Raw genomic sequence first — 25037 nt, forward strand, 5'->3', positions numbered from 1 at the left:
ATACCCATGGGCAACAAGGCAACTTGTATTTTAATTAATAATGTAATACCCTGGTCTCAAAGCCTTGACCCCTGGCATTTTTGCTGCAATTTTCTTGTAAATACTCTCAAGATCCCAGCGAAGATGCTTGGAGCATATTTCTACACATTTCAACAATGCAACTGAATTTGATACATAATGCTTTGAAACTAATATTGGAGTATTCTGCAGCCCAGTGTGATTGAAGAGATAAGGGTGTTTTTTGTATTACTCTATGTGATATCTCAGAACCCAAGGAAAGCACACTGTGGCGGTTGCAGCATTTTTCTAATGCTGCTAAAATAGATGTAGAAGCATTAGAAAAGATAAGGGAATTGGACTGAGCAAATATCCTACGTAAGCGGTGTACATGGTGTAAATGAAAGTTAACGTTAAGGGCTATGAAGACAGAGACATGGCCGTGGGTGCTGTGTTGTGAGGAATAACATGCACAGTGAAGGGTAAACACACGCTTCTTTGGAGACCCTGGACCGGAAAGAAGCCTGAGGGAGCTCAAGGGCTTGTGGGATACGGGCTGTATTCAACCTTTCTCTGCAACCACACACACACACACACACACACACACACACACACACACACACACACACACACACACACACACACACATACACACAGGGAATGATGGCCCTTTTAAAATATGCAATGAGAAGTACTGACTTTTGAATGACGATGTATGACTGTTCACACATAACAAAGATTTTTAGTTAAAAGTATAGAAGATGCATAACACATAAAACAACAGAAATCAATTATGCACTGCAGTAGCAATCATATAAAAAATGTCATGACAGATGGGAGATTATGGTATAGTTTCACAAACAGATCCATAACCTGCTGCCAATAGTTTATATCAACATTTTATCAGTTGCTCTTTAAAAAGGATTCTTTGTTTGTGCACCACTACTGATAAATTATCAAAAAAATTACTTTAAAACACTCTCCCGAAATCACAAATTAAATGTTTAATAGAACAAACATTTTAATTAGCGCTAACATGAGCTCAGCCACAAGTAAATCTAAAGTGATTATTCCTGCCCTTAGAGAAAGGCTGTCTCCCTGCGCTCTGTCAAAAGGTCAATTATGGCCCCAAACCGGCATGCAGTGACAGTGACCTGGAAGCGCTACTGATGACCCCACATCCAGGGGCCCAAAAGAGTTGATCATCTAACATGCAGGCTGCCCGGAGCCATGGAAATCTGACATTTGTCCTTATTCAAATGAACACAAACAATATGCATCTCATGCCTCTCCCTAACCTGTGCCAAATCTAAGGCACAGGGACCAGCAGTCTTAATGCATTGTCCTCCAATCCAACTCCATGCCCTTCCATGTGAATGCAGCCGCACAGTAATCACATACAGAGAGTAGCTGTTTTAAGAGCGGGCTGCAAAAAAAGGCGCCTTTTTCACTATAGCATCTATATACTTACACTGGTCATTATAGTTCTAGTCTGCAGCACCGGGGTCACAAAATGGAATGGGGTCGTGCAGCTAAGGAAAATGTTAGGGGGGAGAACAATTCATGTCATGTCTACTGAAAAATACGAAATGACCCATTGTGATTTTCTTTGTGAACACTTTCTTATGTTGATGCCGGCTGGCTAAAATTGAAATACTTGAAGAGGCTACCATCGATAGTTAAATGAGTAAGGTGAAAGGGGTCCCACCTAGTGATTAACAAACAAAGAATTATCACCCAGTTTTTGAGGGATCCCTCAGCTTGACTTTGATTATGTCGTTCAGCTCATTATTCTGGTTTTCCGGCGTGAAAGTCAAATTTCGTTGTCTCTCATAATGTTATTTTTAGGCAAAGCATGCCGCTGTTCTCAGTAAAAAAAGCTCTGAAAACAATCCTGCTCGACACCAAACTGCAGACAGACAGTTTGCAACTAGGGAGTTAACATAATGAGTATTTGCAACCAAATCGCCATAGTATATTTCCCTCAAGAATTGATAGAGACCAATAACAGAGTTCAACGAAAAGTGATTATTTGAATTGCTTTCATCGGGTGGACACAAACACAACTCAACAAATAATTGAGTCATGCTAATGTTGCTCACTGTTTGCCAATACTAACTTAATGAAGGCCTATGGCACAGAGGATTGCGCTATATCAGGCTTTGACTTGCTAGTAAAGTACCTGGATACATTCATCGTTGGTTTTGGTCTTTGTATTGGATTTGTCGACCATTAAAAAAATATAATGAAATAACACATGATCCTTTAAGTGTAGTAAAATATGACAATAATCCATAATGCACTGTACCTTCATGCCGAAGCCAACATAAGACGGTTACTAAAGTGGAGTAAAAAAGCTTTACAAAAAAACACCTCTATAATAAGGTTATACACAGTAAATTCCCCCTGAATAGCATTTGCCTGAAGCAACACCTACCATAGTAAATGTTTATCCATGTGGACTTCCCATCTCATGCTGTTTTTGTCTGAGTGTGCAGAAGGTAGCGGCCTGGCCTGGAACTGTACAGCGCAGAGCAAAGGGGCTCGCATGTCTTCAGGGCGTTCCACAGAGCATGATCATGAAAAGCAGAAACATGGAGAAAACTGCAAAAGGTTGAGCCGTGGAAACGTCTTTCTTCTGCACGTCAGTTAATTTCCTCTTTTTCCCTTTGGTTCCACATCACTTTTCTATTATGTTTTGAACACAGTGAAAAAATAATACAAATCATGCTGCTGGAAGAAGAAAAAAAATCTAATCATTACGCCCTCAAATGAAAAAAAATGGATACCAGTGAAAAATGTAAGGGAATTGTTATTTTTCACATTCTAATTCACATCACAAGGAACCGAAAAGAAACACATGCTGTATATCAGATTGGTTTGGTGCCTTTGGCCCCAAGCAAAGCAGCACACACTGATATTAGTTTTAAATACAGATTGCTGGCAATAATAGAACAGAAGAGCCCATGCCTGCTACATAGGCCCGGTCTGGAGTGCCTCACATTGCCGCCTTGCCAAGACGGCTTCAATCAAAAAGCTAAAATAAATGTAGTTCTTTGGGCTCTGTCAGCTGTAAACTGTTATTGATCCCCAACAAATGAAATGTGTTCACGTTGATCGATCAAACGCATTATCTGTGTTTTCCAGTCTATTACCAGCAAGTGGAAACTCAGGAGGCATCAATAAATAGAGTTGGGTCACCCCGTGTAGATTCTCTTCAAGCTGGAAGGGCTGTAAAAACAGAAGACCAAACATAAGCCCTTGTACTTAAAGGTAATGGACCTGCATCATGGCTAAACGCTAAGTGCCTGGGGTGCCGAGATGTGGAAAGCATTTCTGTAGCACCTTCAAGGTCTAGAGACACTTGTCTATGTACTGTATACTTGCCCTCCTCCTCTTCTGCCCTTGCTAATACCCCACCGCCACCCTCCCACGCCAACAAATGAAAGCCTTCCAGCTGGCACCCGACGTCTGTACTTGGCAGGTCGGGGGGGAACATGAGAATTAAACCTATATCGCCCCAGCTACCAGTTCTCAAATATCAGTGGAGTCCAGCACTTCACCAGGGAATGGAGAGAGGAAAGCGTATCAATGGAACAAAAAGCTCCTTCTGGCACTGCTCCACTCAACTGTTCTGCTCACTGCCATTGCAGGAGTAAAGTTTTGCAAATAAGTAAGGTGTAAATGACCCTATGAGGAATGGATCCTTCAGTTGGCTGATGAAGTGATGTACTGTTTCTGTAGCTAATGTGTGTTTCATGGACAAAATGTACCTGGCAGTGAAGCAGAATAATTAGCACGAAAAAAACATTTAGTCTAGTCTCCTTGCTATTTTGGCATTATCATTTGCCGTTGAATTATGCTGTAAATTGTCCCTGTGACTAAGAGAAAAGCAGAGAGCTAGATCTGCACTGCTGCCATTAGGTACACCTAGCTAAAACTAATGCAACAGTCCTTCCTTTATGAAGGTTATGTTTTGTTCAAACAGTTTGAGATGTGTTGATCCATCCTTATGAGTTAGTTATAACTTAACTTATAACTTAACTTAGTTAACGGTAGCTGTTAGATAGGTTAAATAACATCGCAAATGTACTCAAAGGCATTTTAATATTTATTTTAACCCTGTTGATGTCAATGGGATGAACACTTCTTAATATAACAAAAGTGTAATAAACTGGCAACTGGGTGTAATGTGCAGTCTTACTGGGGATTTTAAGTTGTGTTTCCTTGAGAAGCACCTGAATAAGATCGGAGCCTAAATTCACACTCTGTCTAGTTGTTTAACTTAGCCAAGGATTTTCATCAAGAATTGTATCAAATCAACAATATAATATCAAACAACTGATTAGGTATCATGAAACAGTTTGTATTTTTATGAAGAAAACAAGGATAATAACTTGCAACTAGCTTTTCAAGTTACACAGGTTTATTTTCCCTGTGCCAGGTTCACAAACCTTGGCTGAACTTTACTACAACCATCTCCCTCTGCCACGTTGCATTTCTTCAGTCCAAAGAAAGTGACAGCCTGTCCACAAACCAAGGGCAGTCTTACTAGAAATAAGAATATAAGGCCCTCTCCAGTGATAGAGCAGCCCTGATAACTCTTTTATTATGGAAAATTATTTTAAACAGCATAAAACGGCAGAGGGTAATTTTTCCCATGTTCCTGCCACTATCACTCCAGCTATTGATAAGATGTCTAAATTTATTGCGGAATAATTCTGCAGGAAAAGAGATAAAAGGTTGCTGAATAAAATATGAGGCGAAGGCTGTAAATTGTAGCAATGCATATCATTTCATTCAAATGTAGGACGCAATTACCATCTGCTACACTCATCAGTCCCCTCCTTTATGACTTAATTATATGTTTAATGCTATCAGATCAAGGAAAGGGCAAAACAGATGAATGAGAGGGAAAGAGGAAAGATTCCGCAACAAGACAAAAGGCAGATGAAAAGTAACATAAAGGGATGGAATTGATTTCATTCACCGGGAAATAGAAAAAGTTAATTTAGATACAATGTTCCCTCATCTTCCGTGCCTTTGTAAGATAATATGCCCCCAGTGTGTCGCCAATAGGTCTCATAGCAGTCAAACAAAAGAAGTCAAGTTCCTCCAAACTGCAAGTCTCCCCGCATTTACTTTGAGATGACAGCGAGTTGGCGGATCGTTCACCGTGTTATACCATCATTGCAAAAAAATTCTTGTCCATGACATTAAGGCATTATCTTCATTAGCAGTGGTGTGTAACAGAAGACTACAACATGTAACAATGAAGATCATTCAACATCTATTCGACTCCAGTTTTTGTCAGCCGTTTCAGGGAGCATTTCTGACACCTGCATATTTTATTCATTATTTTCTATTGTGTTTAAACATAATATTATTCATTGTTTTTGCTTTATTTGAGCACCATGGAACCAAATATATTCTATTGTACTCTCTTCCGCATGACTCCATCTCCATCCATTGCAATGGTGAAATCAAACTTTACAATACACTGAAACTTTTTTTGTTTGGATGCAAATGGTGTACGGCAGTGTTCACAAAGAAAACTGGGGTTGTCCAAATGGCTGTGGGGTAAAAAGCTAGCCAGTGGGCATCCCAGGTGCCAGCGGGCACTGTCCTAACTGTGTACCTTTGGCCAGAACTCATTATAGGGTGACATTTAGGACTGCTGCTGTCCATGCCAAGTCAGCCCTCTGGATTGAGACAAATTATGTAGTTATTTTTTATGTCAGACATTAAGTCATGTCCAGTGGGAGCCAAATCAGTATCACCTTCATGTCACCTGCTTAAAAAGAAAAAGAAATAAATAAAGAAAAAAACATAAAGGCTGTGTACTTCTTAACAGGGGCGTGAAAGTTATTTGATGAAATATTCAATCTTACAAAACAAGATTGAAGTGAATTATGGCATGATTTGTGGTGCAGAGATGTCAAATGTATTTACTTGTTACCACTGACAACCAAACGATGACCAGAGCAAAATTCCTGGTCCTGCTCGGCCGTCTTATTCTGCAAAAAAAATAAAGAATAAAATAAGATAAAGCTGTGTCATAAAAAAAAAGTTCTACCTTTACGCTGCAGAAAGTGCAATTATTTTGCTCTGTGGAGACTGTTTCTTCCAAGCCTGAACAAAGGCAACAAAAAAAATAAACAGAACACATCAAATAAACTGCATTAGTGAATAGCCCAGAATGACTTATTAAACATTACAAAAGGAGGAAAACAGTTTTATCGCACACAAAAACGTCAGATTGATATTAAACATGCACCTACACCTGTGTCATATCATTGATACTTTGTATAAGCATCATGGTTGCATACAAATCTATTAATATCCATGATAAACAAATAAGATTTCAGTGGTGGGTGTCAATACTTTACAAGCTTGATTTGTTATGTTCTTTTCAACTAATATATACACTGCAAAAGGGAATAAAACAGCATGAGTCCTTGCTGCCGATTCGTCCATGAAGCCAAAAAGCCATCATCCACTAGACATAGCATAACATCAATAGAACTGAAGCTCCATCTTGTGGACTGAAACAAGTACAACAGAGGGACACGGTAATAGCTTCCCAGGTTTTTTCTTTAACAGGTTTGGCACCATATATGCTTGCTTTAGGTCCCTTGAAATTATTAAATATATGGGAGATAATGTGCTAACAGGCACAAATGCGGTATGTATTAAGTGTGTGAGTATGATGCTACAGTTTGTATTTGAGAAAATAGTCAAATCTGAAGTAACTACATTGTTTAGTGATTTAGTGGGAGACATGTTTATGATTTGAGAATGGTCTGAAACCATCAAACAGAGGTCATAAGTAGCAAGACAAAACAAGAAACCAATGAAAAAATAACTGCTGTTTATCTTCTTTGTTTTATTGGGTTTATTGTAGATAATTGCTCATTTGATGTATTCAGAGTAAAGCATTCATTTGATGCATATGCTGCAGTGGATATTTTTCCACACAAACTTCTAGATGTAACAAACTGGAAGAAGAAAAAATGGGGATGTAATTGATTATAAGTTAATTGTGCAAAGGTCTCCCTGATGGGAACCATCTGTCAAAACAAGCTGTACATTCACTAATTCTAATCATAATTAATTAAATGGCTAACAAATTACATACATCTTAGTTAGCGCAGGGGGGAAACTACCGTAGGAACTGTTATGAAACAAATTATCCTCAACAATGAAAGAAAATTACATCACACACTAAATATTATGCTCGTTTCCGCAAGCAATATTTCTTAATGAATTCTCTAATTAATTTGATTCACACAATGTGCATAATTTGGAGCTGAAAATGTCAGTGGGTCAGCCTTAACCATATTGTTGCTGGCTGTCTATTTCAACGAGTGCCATATTAGCGCAACATGACCTCTATGTAAATTACACAGACCAATTGTTGTAATTTTAATTCCAGGGTCTAATTAACATGTTCTAAAGATATCATACAAGTCCATTTAGCTCATTTTACACTTGCCGGTGTCAATGTAAGATTTACATTTGCTTTCATTTTGTGTAATCCTTTTGATGGGAAACGTCATTACAGCTAATGTTACAGCTGTCAATTATGACAAAAAGGCAATTTTTCCCTATGCTTCTCGTATAAAGTGCTGAACTCATGCGTCAGGGTGACTTCCCACCATGCCACTCTCAAAACTCAAGCCTACCAGAGCTGTGAGCATTTACAGAAAACATCACTTATAGTCATAAAAAGCACTTATATGTCAATTACAAGAGAATTTCTAATAGGGGTGTGCATTTTGGCTCCCTCTTTTCTTCTCTGTCATATTTAGGTCAATTGGCACAGTCAAAGCTTGTATGCTGATTACAGATCACAAAGGGGTTTTTGACTCCGGGGTAATAATACCCCATAGATTATTATGGTGTGGTTAACGATCTTTATTAGGGAGCGAATGTGATCATTTTCGGGTTGTTTTCAATTTTCATGCTCCATAAAAGTTAAAATTTTCTTTTTCCAATAACCTGTGAAGGACCTTTTGCTTTAGGGTGCAGGGACAACATTTAGATTGGGTCAAACGGTATCAACCCAAAGCAAGGTAAACTGTTGAACATAAATTTACAGATGTTAAATCAAACATTAACTGTATACTATGGCTGTCACTTAAAATTGTTTTCTTTATCAGTTAATCTGCTGATTGTTTGTTTGTCCGTTGTTGTAATTTTTTCTTGGAAGTTTACTCAAACAGTTATTTAAAACATTTTAAATATTGCTGACTAATCAATGAATGAACTAATCATTTCAGCTCTGCAGTGTATTCAATAAGTAAGAGCAGCACACACACACCTGTTTGTTTGCTTATTGTTTCACCTCAGGTAATATCACTATGAATGAAATCCGGAGTAATTATATACTGGTGATCGACTTTCACAGCTATATGCTCCATCTCCTCTGTCTTGCTTGTGTTTCTCCTAACCTTGTGCCCGTTCAGTTTAGAGGAAACATAATCAAATTTAGCAGTGTGAATGCAGAAATGGATGAATAAATGAATAAATTGCCCCGTGGATGGAACATATAAGCTAACACATGCATTGCAGGGCTCGGGGGCTGTCCTGAGGCCAATCATTTAGCTAACACACTAATGAAAGCGTGTGTAGTGTGGCTAAGGGCAGCCACCATGGGAGGCACCACTCCCCTCCCTCCTCATGTTGGGGACTGTTAATAGGCTGGATGGAGCCAATGGGACTCCCAGGAGAGGCCTGCTGATGAAGAGGAAAACCTGTGGTCGCCTTCACTAATCACTGCCTAATGGCTGCAGTAACACAGGTTTTACAAATGTGGCTGTGCATGTGTGCTCGCGTGTTTGTGTGTGTGTGTGTGTGTGTGTGTGTGTGTGTGTGTGCGTGCGTGCGTGCGTGCGTGCGTGACTGAGTGACTGAGAAATAGTTTTGGGGTATTGGTTATCTCACTAACCTTCATTTTCATTGGTGAATCCATTGTGTTTCTTTGCTTGGCAGTGTGCATATTTTGCCTCAAATAAAACTGTAATTTGCATTTGAAAAGTGCAAATTACAGTGTCTTCTCCTTTTTAATTTAGCCTGTTGAACATGTTTCATTTGGTTCAGATTGACAAAAGCAACTCACCTATAGAGAGCTTGATGTTTGGCTCCAGCAAACGCATACCCTAGTGATTAATCATAGAGGACGATCAAGTCATGCCACATTTTAAGGTGTGTGCACAGTGTCGGGAGAGCAGGTGTTTGTTTCTTAAGACAATAAAATCCACGTTTATAGGTTATTATGAAGTCATGGCAGCTTGTCCTAACAGAAAATGGAACCATAAACAAAGACGTGCTCAACCTACAACAGTCACTGTCAAACTGTGCATTCAATTTAATAAGTAGTTTTTGACATTGATATCCTCAACTGGGGGGGTGTATACATTTTGCCAGGTTAAACCTGAAGCTGTAAAACTGCTGAGTATGGTATCCGCTTCCGGTTGAGACCTACAAAGTAAAGTTAACTTTAAAATGTATTTGTTATAATTATTGAGTTTTACACACACTCTGGGGAAAAAAATATATCTGCTGTAGGTCCACTCAGTAAAAATTTGATCGGGTTTTTAGCCACATCACATGGTCCTCCTCAGATGATTGGCTCGTTTGCCATTAAAATGCCCTCCGCGTTAAAATAATTCTTGAACTTGTCAGTAGCCTACTCATGATTTTGATGAATCAATCTCAACTCAAGGTGCACTCATTTGCTTGTTCAGGAGCATATACTTCCTCATCAGCAGTATGTTTAATTGATGTTTTCTGAGGAAAAAACATGGATGTTAAATCAGAGAATTTTTTTAATTTCACACCTTAAAATCATGATGGTATGCAGAAATTAAAAATAATCTGAGCACAGTGAGGATTTATGTTGGCTGAACAGTTTTTTTTTTGGCATTTTCATGCTTTATTGATAGTGTAGAGACAGAGTTGAAATGGGGCAGAGAGGGGAGTGACATGCAGAGAAAGACCGCGGGCTGGAATAGAACCCGGGTCCGCTGCTGGCCGACGGGGGGGGGGGACGCCTTACCAACTGAGCTAAGGGCGCCCCTTCTGTCCAGGGAGAGGGATCTTTTAATTGCTTTTCCTGAAGTTTCTCAAATACTGGGGGTTGCCCCCCTTTTTATGAATCCAGGATCTAAGGAGCTATCCTGACAAATTGAGGCAAATTATTATTTGTGTTAGTGGGTTATATAAATAAAATTGGTTAAACTTTACATAACACCACTGGCAGTAGCCTATAAATAGTAGGCCTACTACTCTATTATGAAAAAGTGGGCCTACAAGAAATAAACTAAAAAAAAATGTTTAATGCGGTAGGAAAAACTAATTAAACCATTAAAATAATTAATATTGTTGTTGTATTTAATATAAATTATTGTTACTTTACTTATATTTATAAATAATAAACAATGAAAATTAAAAAAAAAAAAATCTGTACGTAGCCTCTTTTTTTATTTTGAAGGTAAGACGCTGGACTTCCTGTCGTCTCCTAGCTACCTCCGGCTAGCTTGCTGTTAGCTTTCTGTAGGCCGAGATGTGTCTTTCACTCTGTCCAATCAGAGCTCACTGACAAAGTCGTAGTTAGGTTGCTACGTCCTCATACAAAACTGAGTGTCAGTCAAAGTTGTGTCGTGGAGATTAAGTCAAGAAACCGACGATTTTTTTTTGTGAGGAAGAAGTTGGTGAATTTTGCGACACGGACACAATGTCCGCCAGCGTTTGGAGATGACCTGAGCGACGAGGTATGGTGAAGTTACACTACGTACATTGTACCTTCGCGGTGGGCTGTGGTGGGTGTCAGACCCTGCGGCACGTCTGACTGATAACACCGACTACTGTCATACAGCTAGCATGCCACGCAGGCAGCTAACTTCTCCAGAGGAAAGAAAACTTTCCCTGCCACCCAGGAGGGGCCCACACAGTATGAGACTTTGACATTCTCTTCACTTTCACGGTTTCCTTTAGTTTAAAAAGCCCCGAGAGATGATGAAGGTGAGGAAATACTTGAGGGGGAGTGGGAGGGTGCTCGCCTTTGTGTTCATCGCCTCTATCGTTTGGCTGCTGTTTGACATGGCTGCACTTCGCCTGTCAATGAACGACGTGAACAGTCAGAGTCAGCTGCTCAAGGAGCGAGTGATACGAGAGAGGGACATTTTCAAACAGCAATCCAGGGTCACACAGCTAATGAAAAGGGGCTTCAAACACCCAGTCCAGAGGTTGGACCCGGCGGCTACACGTACCGGGACGGGACCCCTCATGTTTGAGGACAAACTAGCCCGCGTGTACAGACAGGGATTCATGAAACAGGACCAGGTGTTAGGGGGTAAAAAGATGAACCCCCCTCAGGACCAAGGAGGTCATCTTCCCAAGGCCGATCCCCCTAAATCTGTTGGTTCTGAACATGGAGAAGGACCCGCCTTAAAAATGGCAATTGCCACAAAGCAGGTCGTTCCTGCAGAGAAAAAAGCAGTAAACTTGGATCTGAATGTGACAGATGTAGATACAATGAGTGAAAAAGATGCCTCTAAAAAAGTGGTGTTGCCTGTGGTGGGGTCTAAAATAATAACCCAAGTGCCTCCTGGTGTCCAGGAAAATAAACATGCTCCGCGACCAACCTCTAAGAAAGGACCTGTTGAACAAGACGCACTGCACAAAGTTGATTCAAAGGTCAACGAAAAAGTTGCAGCTGAACCTAAGACCAAGACTCAAACAAAGGGTGAGGCACACCCTGACAAAGCAACACCTCAACCGAATGACAGTGTGAGAGGAAAAGAGGTCAATGATAAAATAGCAGTTGAAAATGTTAAGGCGATTGCCAAGAGTGATACGAATGTAGCCCCGAAACCTGCCGTCAAGCTGGAAGCAGCAGGACAGGACTCTAAAGTTAACTCTGGGGCTGTCAGAAAAGCAGCAGTCCACAAAGTGCTTTCTCTGGATGCCACCCAAGTTCCCAGAGATCCCAAAGCAGTGGGCCAGTATGGTCAGGCAGTCATTGTTGCCAGGAGCGAAGATGCAGAGGTGAGGAAGAGGTGGGACGAAGGCCATTTTAACGTCTACCTGAGTGACAAGATCCCAGTGGACCGAGCCATCCCAGACACCAGGCCTGACATGTGAGTCTTCCCTTCTTCTCCTTCTGCACAGTTTTACCTTATGAAAACTGCCGTCACCGCCAATCTGAATCGCATTTGTGTGTGTGTTTTTTTTTTCTTTCTTTTTGCTGTCTTTTCCAGGTGTGCCCAGAATGTGGTCCACGATGACTTGCCTTCCACCAGTGTGATTTTCTGCTTTGTGGATGAAGTGTGGTCCACGCTCCTGCGCTCTGTGCACAGTGTGCTCAACCGATCTCCACCGCACCTCCTCAAAGAGATCATCCTGGTGGACGATTTCAGCACCAAAGGTATGACTATATGGTGACGTTTTACATGCACAGTATAGTCCAATTAAGAATATCATACCCGTCCATGCCTAGCGGTGCATTCTTTCCCGGCAATAATTCCCGTCCCATCCAAATAAAATGAACACTCCTCGTGTCATTATTGTTGCCATGCATTGTTTTGCTAGCCAAAAATAACACCTCTTCCTTAAAGGAGGTTTACATCATGGTTTATGTTTACACACGCTACTTTTACAGACGTAAACCAGGGTATGCGTCTCAAACTGCAGGAAATGCCATGTATACTACATTGGGAATATTTAGTGTAATTATTAAGGTGTATACATATAGAATACTTCACATGTCATCTCTTAATGTGATTATTGATGACCCCAGATACGACCTTATTCATACATACACAAATATATTTGAGAGCTCTCTCGGAAATGTGGTTACTCAAAAGTTAAAGAATTGTGACCAAGATATGTACAGAGCATGACATTTTACAGTTGATAATAAACTTGACAGTGCTCCTCTGTAAACAAACACACCACTCAAGGGCGGCTCTCTTTCTGAATGACCATAAACAAATATTTGTTTATTCTCAACTGCAGTTATGTTGTTTTGTTAATTATAAACCGACATACTGCATATGCCAAAGAGATCTCTCCTAAGTTAGTATTGTCGGGGGGCCGTTTTATCAGTTGAGCTATATTCAATCCTGATAATTTTTTTTAGATAAGAATAAAGTTCTGTATTGTATGTTATCTTTTCAAGCTCTGGGCACTTTTGTCCCCTGCTGTCAGTGTTGTGAAATCATACGTAATCCTTTGCTCTGGCAGACTACCTGAAGGAGCAACTGGATACATACATGTCAAAGTTTCCCAAAGTGCGAATCATTCGCCTGAAGGAGCGGCAGGGCCTGATCAGAGCCAGGCTGGCTGGAGCTGCTGCAGCCATAGGTAACCACTGCTGTGTTTAACTTCACTTCTTTTATCATAAATGTACTTTTATGGCGCTCTGGTGGCGTAGTGGATAGAGAGCATACCATATCGGCTCCGGCCTTCGTTGCAGTGGTCGCGGGTTCAAATCCGACTCGTGGACCTTTACTGCAGGTCATCCCCTCTCTCTCTCTGTCTCCCCATTTCAACTCTGTACTATCTAATAAAGCTTGAAAATGCCAAAAAATTATCTTTAAAAAAAAATGTCTTTTATGCATGGTTTTTATTATATAGATAAGAAATTTGAAACCGGTAGCAAGACTCACATGAATGTTTCAAATGACGTGGTCAGACATTGTAAATGTTACGACGTGTATGTTATATGCTACATATGCACGCACCGCTGCACACATATTTGCGTTGACATTTCCATAAAATAACACCAATTGTGAAAGTTTATACATGTGATGGAATAAAGTACTTAAGTAGTACTAAAACATGAGCACCATGACTTGAGAAGTCACTGAAGTTGCACTGCACATTATTTTCCAGTAGAAACCTACCCAGACTTTCACCAGCACATTTGTGTATTTACCTTACCCTTTTTATAAATCAACCATGCCTTTCAAAGAACTATTGAGGCATGTTTTAAGGGTTGCATTGTGACTCTGCAGTTGTGACTATTTGTTTAACTGCAGCAGGATGTTTGCTTTCCCCTAGGTGAGGTTCTTACCTTCCTAGACTCCCACGTGGAGTGTAACGTGGGCTGGCTGGAGCCACTGTTGGAGAGAGTCTACCTGGATCGCAAGAAGGTGCCCTGTCCAGTTATCGAGGTCATCAGTGATAAAGACATGAGGTAACACAGCACTGCCCATATTGGAGTAACAAGACAAAATGCACGTGATGTGATGTTATCATGCTATCTACAGTAGTGCTGAAGGAAATGTCCTTTTTTATGTTGGGGCTCCTGTCTTTCTCTCCTCAGTTATATGCTGGTTGACAACTTCCAAAGAGGTATTTTCAAATGGCCTTTGGTGTTTGGCTGGAGTGCAATACCGGCAGAGGAAATAAAGAAAAAGAACATTTCCATCGCAGATCCAATCAGGTACCTTAACAGTTAGTTTTGTTTATCATACTTTTAATTCTTTTTTCTGTTGCATTGTTTGTGATGATTTTTTTTTATCTTACAGATGTCCGGTTATGGCTGGAGGCCTTTTCTCAATAGACAAAAAATACTTCTATGAGCTTGGTTCCTATGATCCTGGGCTGGATGTGTGGGGTGGGGAAAACATGGAGATTTCATTCAAGGTATCATCGTCACATACAGTACATGAATGTCAGCCATACAGTAGGGGTTTGGGAAACTCTCTAGAACTTGTCTCAGTATAGTCCTTTATGTGAATAGATCTGGATGTGCGGAGGGGAGATCGAGATCATCCCCTGCTCTCGAGTGGGACACATCTTCCGGGGACAGAATCCTTACAAGTTCCCCAAGAACAGGCAGAAGACCGTGGAGCGCAACCTGGCCAGAGTGGCTGAAGTCTGGCTGGATGAGTACAAGGACCTTTTCTACGGCCATGGCTACCAGCACCTGCTGGATAACAAGCTCACCGACATCGGCAACCTGACCGCGCAGATCCAGCTGAGGAAGAGCCTCAAATGCAAGAGCTTCAAGTGGTACCTGGACAACGTGTATCCAGATATGAAGGCTCCCTTAGCCAAAGCTGAGGGCCTGGTACGTAGATGAAAAAAAAAATTGTTCACATTACATTTCCCCGACAACTTATCAAAATCAACCCAGACAGAGACTATGACTGGGCTCCAGTCAGCTCTTTTATACACTCTATGCTGGGCTTCCTTTTGAAACAAAGCATAGCTATCCATATGAGTCCATCTGTCAGAATGCACTGAAGGAAATGAGAAAAACAAAACAGTCGTTGTTCATCATCTAATTGTTCCTTATAGGTCTTTAATCGTGGGTTAAGAAAATGTCTTGCTCTCCATGATGGCTCTCTGATATTTGAGATGTGTGATCTCAGCAAGCAGGTAGGTGTTATTTTATTTTCAACAGATTATTGGAACGCCCAAAATATATATATATAAGCAAATGTTTCTTAAAGGTGCACTAGTAACTTTGGTTGTGAACACTTTGTAGGGTATTTTCTCATAACTAACCTCCCTGGAAAATTGGATCCCTGGAAAACTGTTTGAAGTTATAAAGCTTCCTGAATAGTTACTCATTCACTTTTGTTGTTTACAGCTTCAGGGCCCACAGTTTTGTTAACAAACATAATCTAGTTTTACGTTTGGTTTCAGGTGCTTAAAAAAATAGTTTTGATTTATTAGGATTGAATTATTCAATACTCCCCCTACCCTGAGACTGCGTAGTGCACCTTTAAGATTTTAAATGTGTTTCTGAGAGAAAATGCCCCACCCCCATGTCTGTGGTAGTTATGTGTTGGGGGGGGGGGATAACAAAAACAAATCCAGAAATAGACATAGATCAGGACGAATATAGAGCTCCCAAGCCACGATAAACAAGGGTGGAGCCCAAGACGAGACAAAGCCTTTTTTCGAATGTGGTCATTTTGGATTTAGAGCAACCCAACTGAGTCATCCATAAAAATCTCTGTTTTCACGGAGTATAATTACACTCTTGTCATTCCTCTCTCTCTCTGTATTTCTCTCTGTATTTCTCCCTCTCTCTCTCGCTCTCTCTCTCTTTCTCTTGTATTCAGAGTCAGCACTTTAATTACACCTGGATGAGGCATGTTCGCCAGCAGGATCTATGCATCGTTTCCAAAGACAAGGACAACGGCATTGCTTTACAACTATGTGTCAACACCAAGCCTGCACACACCTGGTTCCACAAATCCTCCAAAGCAGCGCTGGTAGGTTGATCTGCACTGGGTGTGCCATTCACTTTGACTGCTGTCTTTGTTTTTCTTTTTAGAGATTTTAAACAACAGGACCGACCACCTGCTTCAACATCGCCATGAGAAAAACATTGTATCAAAGAGTGTTGTACTCTGGTTGTACTGTTGTTACGATAATTGTGTTTCCTGTTTTCTCTTTGTGAAGGCGGAGCACCTCATAGCAGAGTACGTTTCAAAACACATGTGCCTGGAGGCGGTACCTCGAGGTGACACCCTCAGCCTTAACCAATGTGAACCCAGCAACGCCTTCCAAAAGTGGCAGTTCACACACTACTACACTATCTGAAGAGACTCAGGTGAGTTTGATGTGTCAAACGTGCACTGCCAGAGACCTCCGGTTGCCTCACACTACAGCACGGTCTGTGGCTCAGCTTCAACACTCCACCGTCCAGAAGATGGGGAGTGATTTGGTGGAAGTAATACTGTATGGGTGGTGTAAAGCAGAGGGGGATGTGCAATGTTTCTAATGTCCTTTTCATTCTATCAGCACAGGCTGACTCAGTTTAAACACTAGTGCCAGAGGCTTTTCTTGAAGATGTCGACCAGAATTTTAATACTTTTATATAAGGTCCTCTAATGCTGACGTCCTCTGAACGAACGCTGAACGACTAAAGGGCTTCAGGTGAACGTCTGTCGATGTGAATTCTTGAGCACAAACTGCCAAAGATAATGGGGTTCCTCGTAGATTTGAGATGTAACATTTGTTTTTTTGTGCTCTGCTGGGACTATTGCATGTCATGTAAAATGTATTCATTTGCATAAAAAACTGTATCATATTTTCGGTGAGACATCATCTCCTTTCCTAGATGTCATGTGTGTTTACGTTTGAGCTGATTCTCTGGTTTTAGATGCTGCTTTATTTCTGTATTGTTGTCTAAATAGAAACTACACCTAAATCTCCATAATGATTATTTAGGTGTAGATTTTTGTTGTGAAAGCTGCCCACCTATTTTTTGTATGATTTTTCTTCACTAGAGGGAAGTGTTGGCTCAAAACACTCTGTAAACCTTTTCTTTGATTTCATGAATTTGTAACCTGTTCTCAACCCCTTTAACAACACAATGATGGAAAATACATTTTCTCAAGAATGTAAAAAAATAAAGTTATGAAAATGAAGATTTAATAGCATGTATCTTTTTATTTTCTCTTTATCCACTAAACCATCCAGTTTGGTCAATCACTCCAAATGACTCTCACTCCAAAGGTTACAATACTGAAGCTCTAAACCAGCCTAGTTATTATAGGTAGTAGGATTAACCTGCCTTACATAAGACCAATACATTAAAAACATACAGAAACTCTTAGGTAAGAGGAGGTTTGCTCAGCTCTCCAATCAGATATTACACAACAGAAATACATAGTGCTGTTCATTCAAACAGTGTGTTAAAGTTTGCTACAACGATGTTTTACAAGTAGATTTATGAACAAATAAATATGTAAACGGTGTACCATATGGCATAGATATACAATGTGTTTCCTTTTAATGCTCAATTATCACATCCCATCAGTTTTCCTGTGGGGAGAAAAAAAAATGTAAACAATCTTCTTACAAATTCATGGTCTTGTACTCAAACTCTTCTATCTTCTGGCGGGTGTTGCCTCTGCGGATTTTGCGGTAGGACACGGTGTCGTATTTGGAGGAAGAGAGGTGGTTGAAGGTTTTCTGTTGGCCGGCTGTTTGACCCGATTTCTTCGGCAGAGGAAGGGAGGCGTAAGCCGGCCTGGGGTTTTGATGAACCGCCACAGGAGGAGCATGGACGTTGTAGTCCTGCTGTAGCTCCCGGTCCACCTGAATCTGCCTGTCGCCTGAAATCTGTAGTTCAGCACTTGACATCTCATCAACGTGTTCAAGGCTTGGGGTCTTTGATTCCAGCATTAGTTCATCTTCCTCTTCAACTGGTACATTTGCTGAAAAGCAATAAAAGGATTTGTATCTCTTTCTTTCAATCTAACAATCTTTTTTTTTTACTGCACAATAATACATAATTCCTCTTACCTTTTTCTGCTGAAACGCTTTGCCCAGGCAGTGTTTGCGTGTCTGCAATTGTGCATTGAAGTTGCAGAGATTCGCCACAGGTGCTCACAGGTGACTCCTCTGGATCCAGATTAGACTGTGCTCCTGGATCTGCAGGATGTGACTGATCCATAGGTTCAGTTTTTGGTGACTGAAGCTCTTGGTGTTCCTCTTCTTGTTCAGACAGGAAGAGGACCTGCCCAGTAGTTCCTTCTTCTTTCTTCATCTCCAATTCTTCTCCTGGACCATACACCCTGTGTGTGGAAGGTTCATCATCAGCCACCACATTTTTGACAAGTTGCTCGCCCTTGTCGGCAGAAGAAGAATCACCATTTGTGTTAGCTTTCACGTTCTGATGAGCTTGGTCCTCGTCACTGTAGAACACGGAGTCATCTCCCTCTTCCACGGACCACACATCTCTTTCCTCAGGTTCCTCCAGGCTCCTGAGGGCCTCGCGACTGATCCCACCGATGATCTCCAGCACCTGGGATAGTACCAGGGCATTCTCATCTGATGTGAGCCTGGGGGGCTTTGGAGGTGGCGTGCCTGTCTCCATCTCCTCCTGTCCGTTTGGCTCTTCCATAATATTGGAAATTAGTCAAGCTCCAAATGCTCTTAGTCGTTCTCTGCAGATGAGTTCAAAATCAAAATGTAGGCAAACTCAGACTTGTGCATTGCGTCATTGTCTGCTCCCAAGTACGTTGCCCAAAATGCTAGTTCTTGTCCTACATTGCCAAATAGCGATGAAGGAATCCATCCAGCATGTCAGTCAGCAGTGCAAGGCCAAGTCTCTCTAGCGTGCTGCTCTCTAGCGCTAGTGCCATGTAGTTCTGTGTACGTGTGCACTCGCAGAAGAACGGGGGGTTTGTTTTGGCCTCAACAAAGACTCTTTGTGGCTCTGGCATCTACACATGCAGTGATTGTACTCATTCTTTTTCATAATCTCTACTGACTGACCACCTTCCCTCTGTAATGTGTTGAGTCTGGATTAGCATTCTCCTATAGGTTTTCTTAGCGGGGCCCGAACCACATGAGCTGAAGCTAAGCCTTACTATGTCTTCAGTTTTAAGACCTTTACATCTTAAGTAAGGCACCTTAAATGCTGATGTAACATTTTGAAGTTCAACAAACAACATCAGCACTAAGGTTTACAGCACGCAATGGTGGTAACTAACTACATTTACTTAAGTTCTCAAGTACCATTACAATTTTACAATACAATGTTATGCTACTTTATACTTGTACTTGTACCACATTTCTGATTCTTTTATTTATTTTTTTACTTTTTGTTCCTCTACGTTTATCTGCCCCCTATAGTTACTTTTTACTCTTCAGTTTAAGATTTCTAAATAGTAACACATTGCCCTTTAAAAAAAACACATTGCCCCTTTAAAAAATCTTAATTTGAGTAAAGTTTTAAATATATATAGGTAAAACACTCCAGTATTTCACAAAAAAAGCTAAAATGTGACAAAGAATAAATATTTCGATTGGTGTACAGACGTTCTTTTTTCACAACCCTTTACATTTATCTTGTGACCTTTGGCGGGGCCCCACCCCTAGTTTGGAACTCACTGGAATAAAGAACGTAACGGTATATAAGTAGGCCTACTTAAAGGTTTATCTTCACCTTTAAAAACTAGACAAATAAAAGGCTGCTTTCACATTGATGCATCTGTATTAGCAATCTAATAATGTCATATACTTTTATATGATAAGGCCGGTCTATTTTTATAGCACCTTTCAGAGACGGGGCAATTCAAAATGCTCTACAGGCAAACAAAAATACAGTAGAAATAAGACATTAAGAAAACATTGAAATTGCAATTACACGATAAAAAAGCGATAGTTACGGATACAAATAAATTGCATCCATAAGACAATCAAAACAAAAATGTGCAAATAAAAAGGTACAGGTTAGAAGTTACTTATGTATGTCATATATTAGAAAGACACAGTAAACAATAATGTTAAAGACCTGATTTAAATGACCTCAGGTGTTCAGGAAGCTTGACATTAGGAAGCATAGAAACTGACAGCTGCTTCATCTTGCTTGGTTTTGACCTGAGGGGTCTCGATCCTCTGTAACATACCAATAAATCAGAGATGTATTTGGATCTAAGTCCATTTAGTGCTTTGTACAAAAGTTACAGGATTTTAAAATATATCCTTTGAAACACAGGAAGCCAGTGCAGTGATTTAAGGAACCGGTATAATGTGCTCTACTGGCTTGGTGTAATGGAGGACTCTAGTCATAACATTCTGGACAAGCTGCAGCATTATAATTCATTTTACCAAGACCTGCGTTTTTAAGATGCAACCATCTCGATTGATTTTGTAATAGTTTTTATGTGGCTATATGATCTTAAATATACCCTTTGCCGACTATAGCTGGATTCTCAATGCAGTTATTTAACATTGTTGTTTGTGTACTTTTCCTTAATAAAGGATGTGACTGGTTGCATGCATTCAGTCTGCTTCATAACACCATGAAAAATAAATGTTGGTCTTTTTTAAATGATCTTTCTTGGTGTTGCTGCTTCAAAATTAAGTGTATCTGCGTGTTTTGTGAATAGTAATCAAGTGCAGGGTAACAGTTTAGTTTATCATAATGTGATAATTCCCCATTGTAGCTCTCTCTGTTTCTCTCACACACACACACACACACACACACACACACACACACACAAACCCTCTCTCTAGCAGCAGTGGCACGAAACCAAAGAAGTGAGACATTTTACAGGAAATGTGTGGGGTTTCTATTCTAAAGTTCATTTTTGCCTACTATTAGTCAAACTACTAATAACTGTTGGAATTGTAAATGCACTATTATCTGATATCTGAATGAAACACGGATGGTTTGGAAGATTTTGCAAGTTTATTACATTTTTAAAATAGTCTTTTGCATATACAGATCATTTGATACAAAGGAAAAATAAAGCATGGCATTCTGTAAACAAAAGTCTCGCTACTATAAGTGAAATTTCAGTACATTTACAATAATTTACAAGAAATCGTTTCAGTGTGTCAGAATGAACACTGAAAGCGATTTGTTTACAGCCTTAAATGTATTTTTGAAATGGAAACAGTTAAGTAGTAGGCTACCTCAACCACATCCTGCTTTCAGCTGAGCAGCCAAGTAGAGCTTTGGTTTGGGTTGAACGTCACAGTTCAATCGTACAGTTTAAATGTCTATCTGACTTTGAAAATAAATGGTTGTCATACATTTTTAGGTCACAATGGTCTAAATGTGTGCTACATGAATACAGCTACTGCAGTTCAGACTGATATGATTAATGCTGATCCGCACTCATTCAGTTTTTTGTTTAAGCTATATTAAGATAGCCTACATCACCCCATCTATCATACAGTACAATCTTCGATGCATACTTTCAAATACAAACATTATACATTGCCATAATGCTTTTGTGCCAACACAGGTCTAAGCCAAAGGCCCACCTTACAGGCTAAGGAAGGGACCCTCTTAGGACAACAATCGCCATGTGCCACAATGACTGCTCTCCTCTCCTTTCATTAAAGCGCTTGTTATTGTTTTTTAAAGGGTTAACCCAATATTTTAAGTATGGGGAAACACTTCATTACAGTGTCTTTATTTCATTCTGCAACTTCTTCAAAGCATTTCAAAACTTTGTCACTGAGTGTTTGTTGTTCCCGTCTCGTCCTCTTCCACCGATCGCTGGAGTCCCGGAATCAACTTGAAGATGTGTTTGCGGACGCTGCCTCTCCTGCTTTTACGGGGCAAGGTACCAAACAGGGAGGAGATCCTGGTTTCCTCCCAGGAAGGCGAGAGCGAGCTGCTACTGCCTGCCAAGCTGGAGCTGCTGGAGCGACACAGAGACTGTTGGTGGTGGTGGTGGTGGTGAGGGCCAGAGCTTGACGAAAACCTCTTGGAGTCCTGGGAGGGGAAATCTTTGGAGAAAAAGCAGCTATCATCAGTGGTGCTGGCTGCACTGTAGGGGCTGGGAGAGCTCACATCCCCAAACACACTGCTGGCACGGTCACTGTCATCGGTCATCCCGCTCCTGTAGCTGCTGTCACTGGAGAAACGCCGGCCACAGCGGCCCGTGGGGGACTCCATTGAGAGGTGGAGGCTGCTGTTGTTTAAGTTAGTACCTGAAAAATACAATAGCATAATGAAAGTTCCCCGTTAGAAACAGTTGCAGCTGACATAGACAAGAAGTCCACCGTGCAACAGGAAGTTCGTCAGCGGTTCATTTTTCTGGGGAACTCCTTTTATCTCAATTGATGCAGAATTCACACCTCGCATACATGTTAAACCGTGTAGATTTTAGAAGAAGAGAGAAGGCTGCGTGAAAGTAAGGGCTGTGGTTTTTTGACAGAGCATGAGTGAACACCCCTCACCTCGCGTTAGTCGCCTTTCCTGTAATGTCAGTGCTTGCAGCTCCACCAATTTCTCACGTAGTGATTGCTGTATGAAAAAAAGTTGTGCTGTTAACTTTCCAGTAAAGATAATTAATTTAGCTTACACACTCAAAACCTACAAAGATAACATCTCAATGTTAGAACACATAAGGGACGGGTTGTGAAAATACAGTACTGAGTGCAGGCTGTTTTCATATGTAGGTGTAGCAATATAGGCTATCAACCTGTAATTAGCTACAGTGTGGCATTTGGGCTCTTTCATTACTACCAGCTGGGTCTGTGTGGTTATCTGACAGTTGTTTGTAGGAAGCTTAAGGTAACCACAGTGCGATAGCATGTCAATAACAAACATGGGCAGGGTCAGAGACGCACCTTAAGCAGGTTCATCCTCTTCTCCAGCTCTATCTGCTTCACTACGTTTCCACATACAGTCTCCATCCTGGAATCACATAAGGACACATAATTATACCCATTTAAAAAAAAAAACATGTTGGAATACTGTTTACAATTTCTGTGCTGCAGATTTGTCCAATGCCGAGCTTTGTCTTACTACTATGAAATCTCTGTCACTCACTTTAGACTGTTGGTGGATTGTCGTATCAGTTCAAGTATGTGCTGATGAGATGATCCTTCAATGCTGAGGCCATTGATAGTGATGATAATGTCTCCTACAATAAAGAAGCGTGCAAGACAAAAAAAGAGGAACTGATCAATTATGGGAACACATCATGGCTTTGAATTGTATTTGTGCTTCAGTGTATGTTTGTGGGTGGAATGTTGTGTGCACATGTTGGGCAAGTGATATAGCCTATGTCAATCTTTGTATGCGAGAAAGGTAGAATTAGGTGTATGTGAAATGTTTACAAAAGCCTGTGTAAAGGATGTGGGTGGTTCACCTGCGGTCAGGCCAGCACTCTCTGCAGCGCTGTCCTCCTGCACCTTACGCACAAATGTGCACATCTCCACTGCAGAGCTGTCCTTCAGCTGCAGGCCATAGGTCTGCAACAGGAGAAGGTTTTGTCACAAAAGTGGCTAAAATAATACTTCTTACTTGAATGGTAATATAAAATTATCCTAGATTATAGATTTCAAAAGAACGGCATAAAAAAACATGTACTTCATCTCAATGGTTATAACGTGATAAAAGCTTACCTGAATTTCAAAACCAAATGTTTCATTGTCTTGCTTTTCCAGTACAATTGTGGTTCTGGGCAAAGGAGAAAAAAAAAATATGAAATTAATATTTTTGGAATTGCTCTATACTTCTCTATTAAAAACATTGTACAAAAGTAAAATGCAATACATGGTATTTTAGATTTAGTGAAACTTTCTATTGTATGATAAATTGCACAGCAGATTTGACATATTTTACCTTTGTGGGTCGGAGTAATCAACCAGTGAGCCGGAGTGGCTTTGTTTAGGCTGCAAAAGGAGAAGTGCAGAGTTCCTCTTTAAAACAATATAGTGGATTTCAGTTTTGAAAACTCAATCTAACAAGTATTTGACAGGTCAATCCTAGTGTTGCATAGCTCAAAAGATTAAAATAGTTTAAAAACTTTTGGCAAGCTGCAGGGAGCTGCTGTATATTCTGATAGTTGGTGGTAAATCAGTGAACTGCATCTCATTATAAAACTATTTGCACATGAAAGAAAAAATATCTCATCTCTAAACTAATTTAGATTTCAGTCAGTTCATGAGATTGTATTTAAATTGTAGAAATATGTTTGTGTTTGTGAAGCTACTGTGTATATATAACACTTCTTTTTAATTGTCTCACCTTGCGCACTCTGGGCAGAGAGCCTGTGCTCTGCCGGTGTCGGTCATTGTTTCCCCTCAGCGAGCGTCGGTGCCACAGGGAACATTTCTTCCTCAGTGTATTATCCTGAATGCAATTCTCTTGGCTGCCCTGGCGTTGAAGTCCATTGATATTCATGGTGGACTGCATGGTAGAGTAGTCCTCAAAGCACCATCGTGTCCTGCTGCAGCAGCCTTTTCACTGATTGTTTGGCCCTGCCCTTGTGCAGCCAAAAGCAAAATGTGTCAAAGCGGAAATCCACGTGATGTCTGTGGTGGAACCTGCATCTGCAGATCACAGCCTCACATACCTAGTTTCCTGTTCACCTCTTTTAACTTCTTGCTTTTTTCTCTTCTTTCTCTTTCTTAAGAAGGGTGGTGGTCTGCTGTTTTGAAAAGCAAAGGAAGGAGGATGTTGAAGCTCTTTTTTTCTCTTATTATTATTCCCCCTTCAAACAGTCCCTTTCCCTTTTTGGAGTCGTAGCAATTCGATCATGGTCTGTCAGAAATCAGCAATGCATGAGAAATTGCCGCAGCACGCCTCC

The 25037-nt window shown here is 40.6% G+C and overlaps 2 protein-coding genes across 2 annotated transcripts; one reads left to right on the top strand and one right to left on the bottom strand.

Moving 5' to 3' along the window:
- The first annotated feature begins 10603 nt into the window (after positions 1-10603).
- galnt5 (polypeptide N-acetylgalactosaminyltransferase 5) lies at positions 10604-17386 on the top strand. The gene is made up of 10 exons (XM_080038647.1): positions 10604-12140; positions 12261-12427; positions 13246-13365; positions 14065-14200; positions 14330-14449; positions 14535-14652; positions 14750-15079; positions 15310-15390; positions 16083-16235; positions 16426-17386. Exons 1-10 carry the CDS (start codon positions 11014-11016, stop codon positions 16564-16566), a joined length of 2493 nt encoding a protein of 830 aa, XP_079894773.1. The 5' UTR covers positions 10604-11013; the 3' UTR covers positions 16567-17386.
- Positions 17387-21242: 3856 nt separating this feature from the next.
- Positions 21243-24682, bottom strand: cytip (cytohesin 1 interacting protein). Its single transcript, XM_080037824.1, has 8 exons — positions 24476-24682; positions 24071-24120; positions 23851-23905; positions 23595-23697; positions 23273-23366; positions 23071-23137; positions 22678-22744; positions 21243-22428 (listed from the first exon to the last, which is right to left on the bottom strand). Exons 1-8 carry the CDS (start codon positions 24641-24643, stop codon positions 21947-21949), a joined length of 1086 nt encoding a protein of 361 aa, XP_079893950.1. The 5' UTR covers positions 24644-24682; the 3' UTR covers positions 21243-21946.
- Positions 24683-25037: the final 355 nt, after the last annotated feature.

Source organism: Ammodytes marinus, assembly GCF_949987685.1.
Source record: "Ammodytes marinus genome assembly, chromosome: 12".
Lineage (NCBI taxonomy): Eukaryota > Metazoa > Chordata > Actinopteri > Uranoscopiformes > Ammodytidae > Ammodytes > Ammodytes marinus.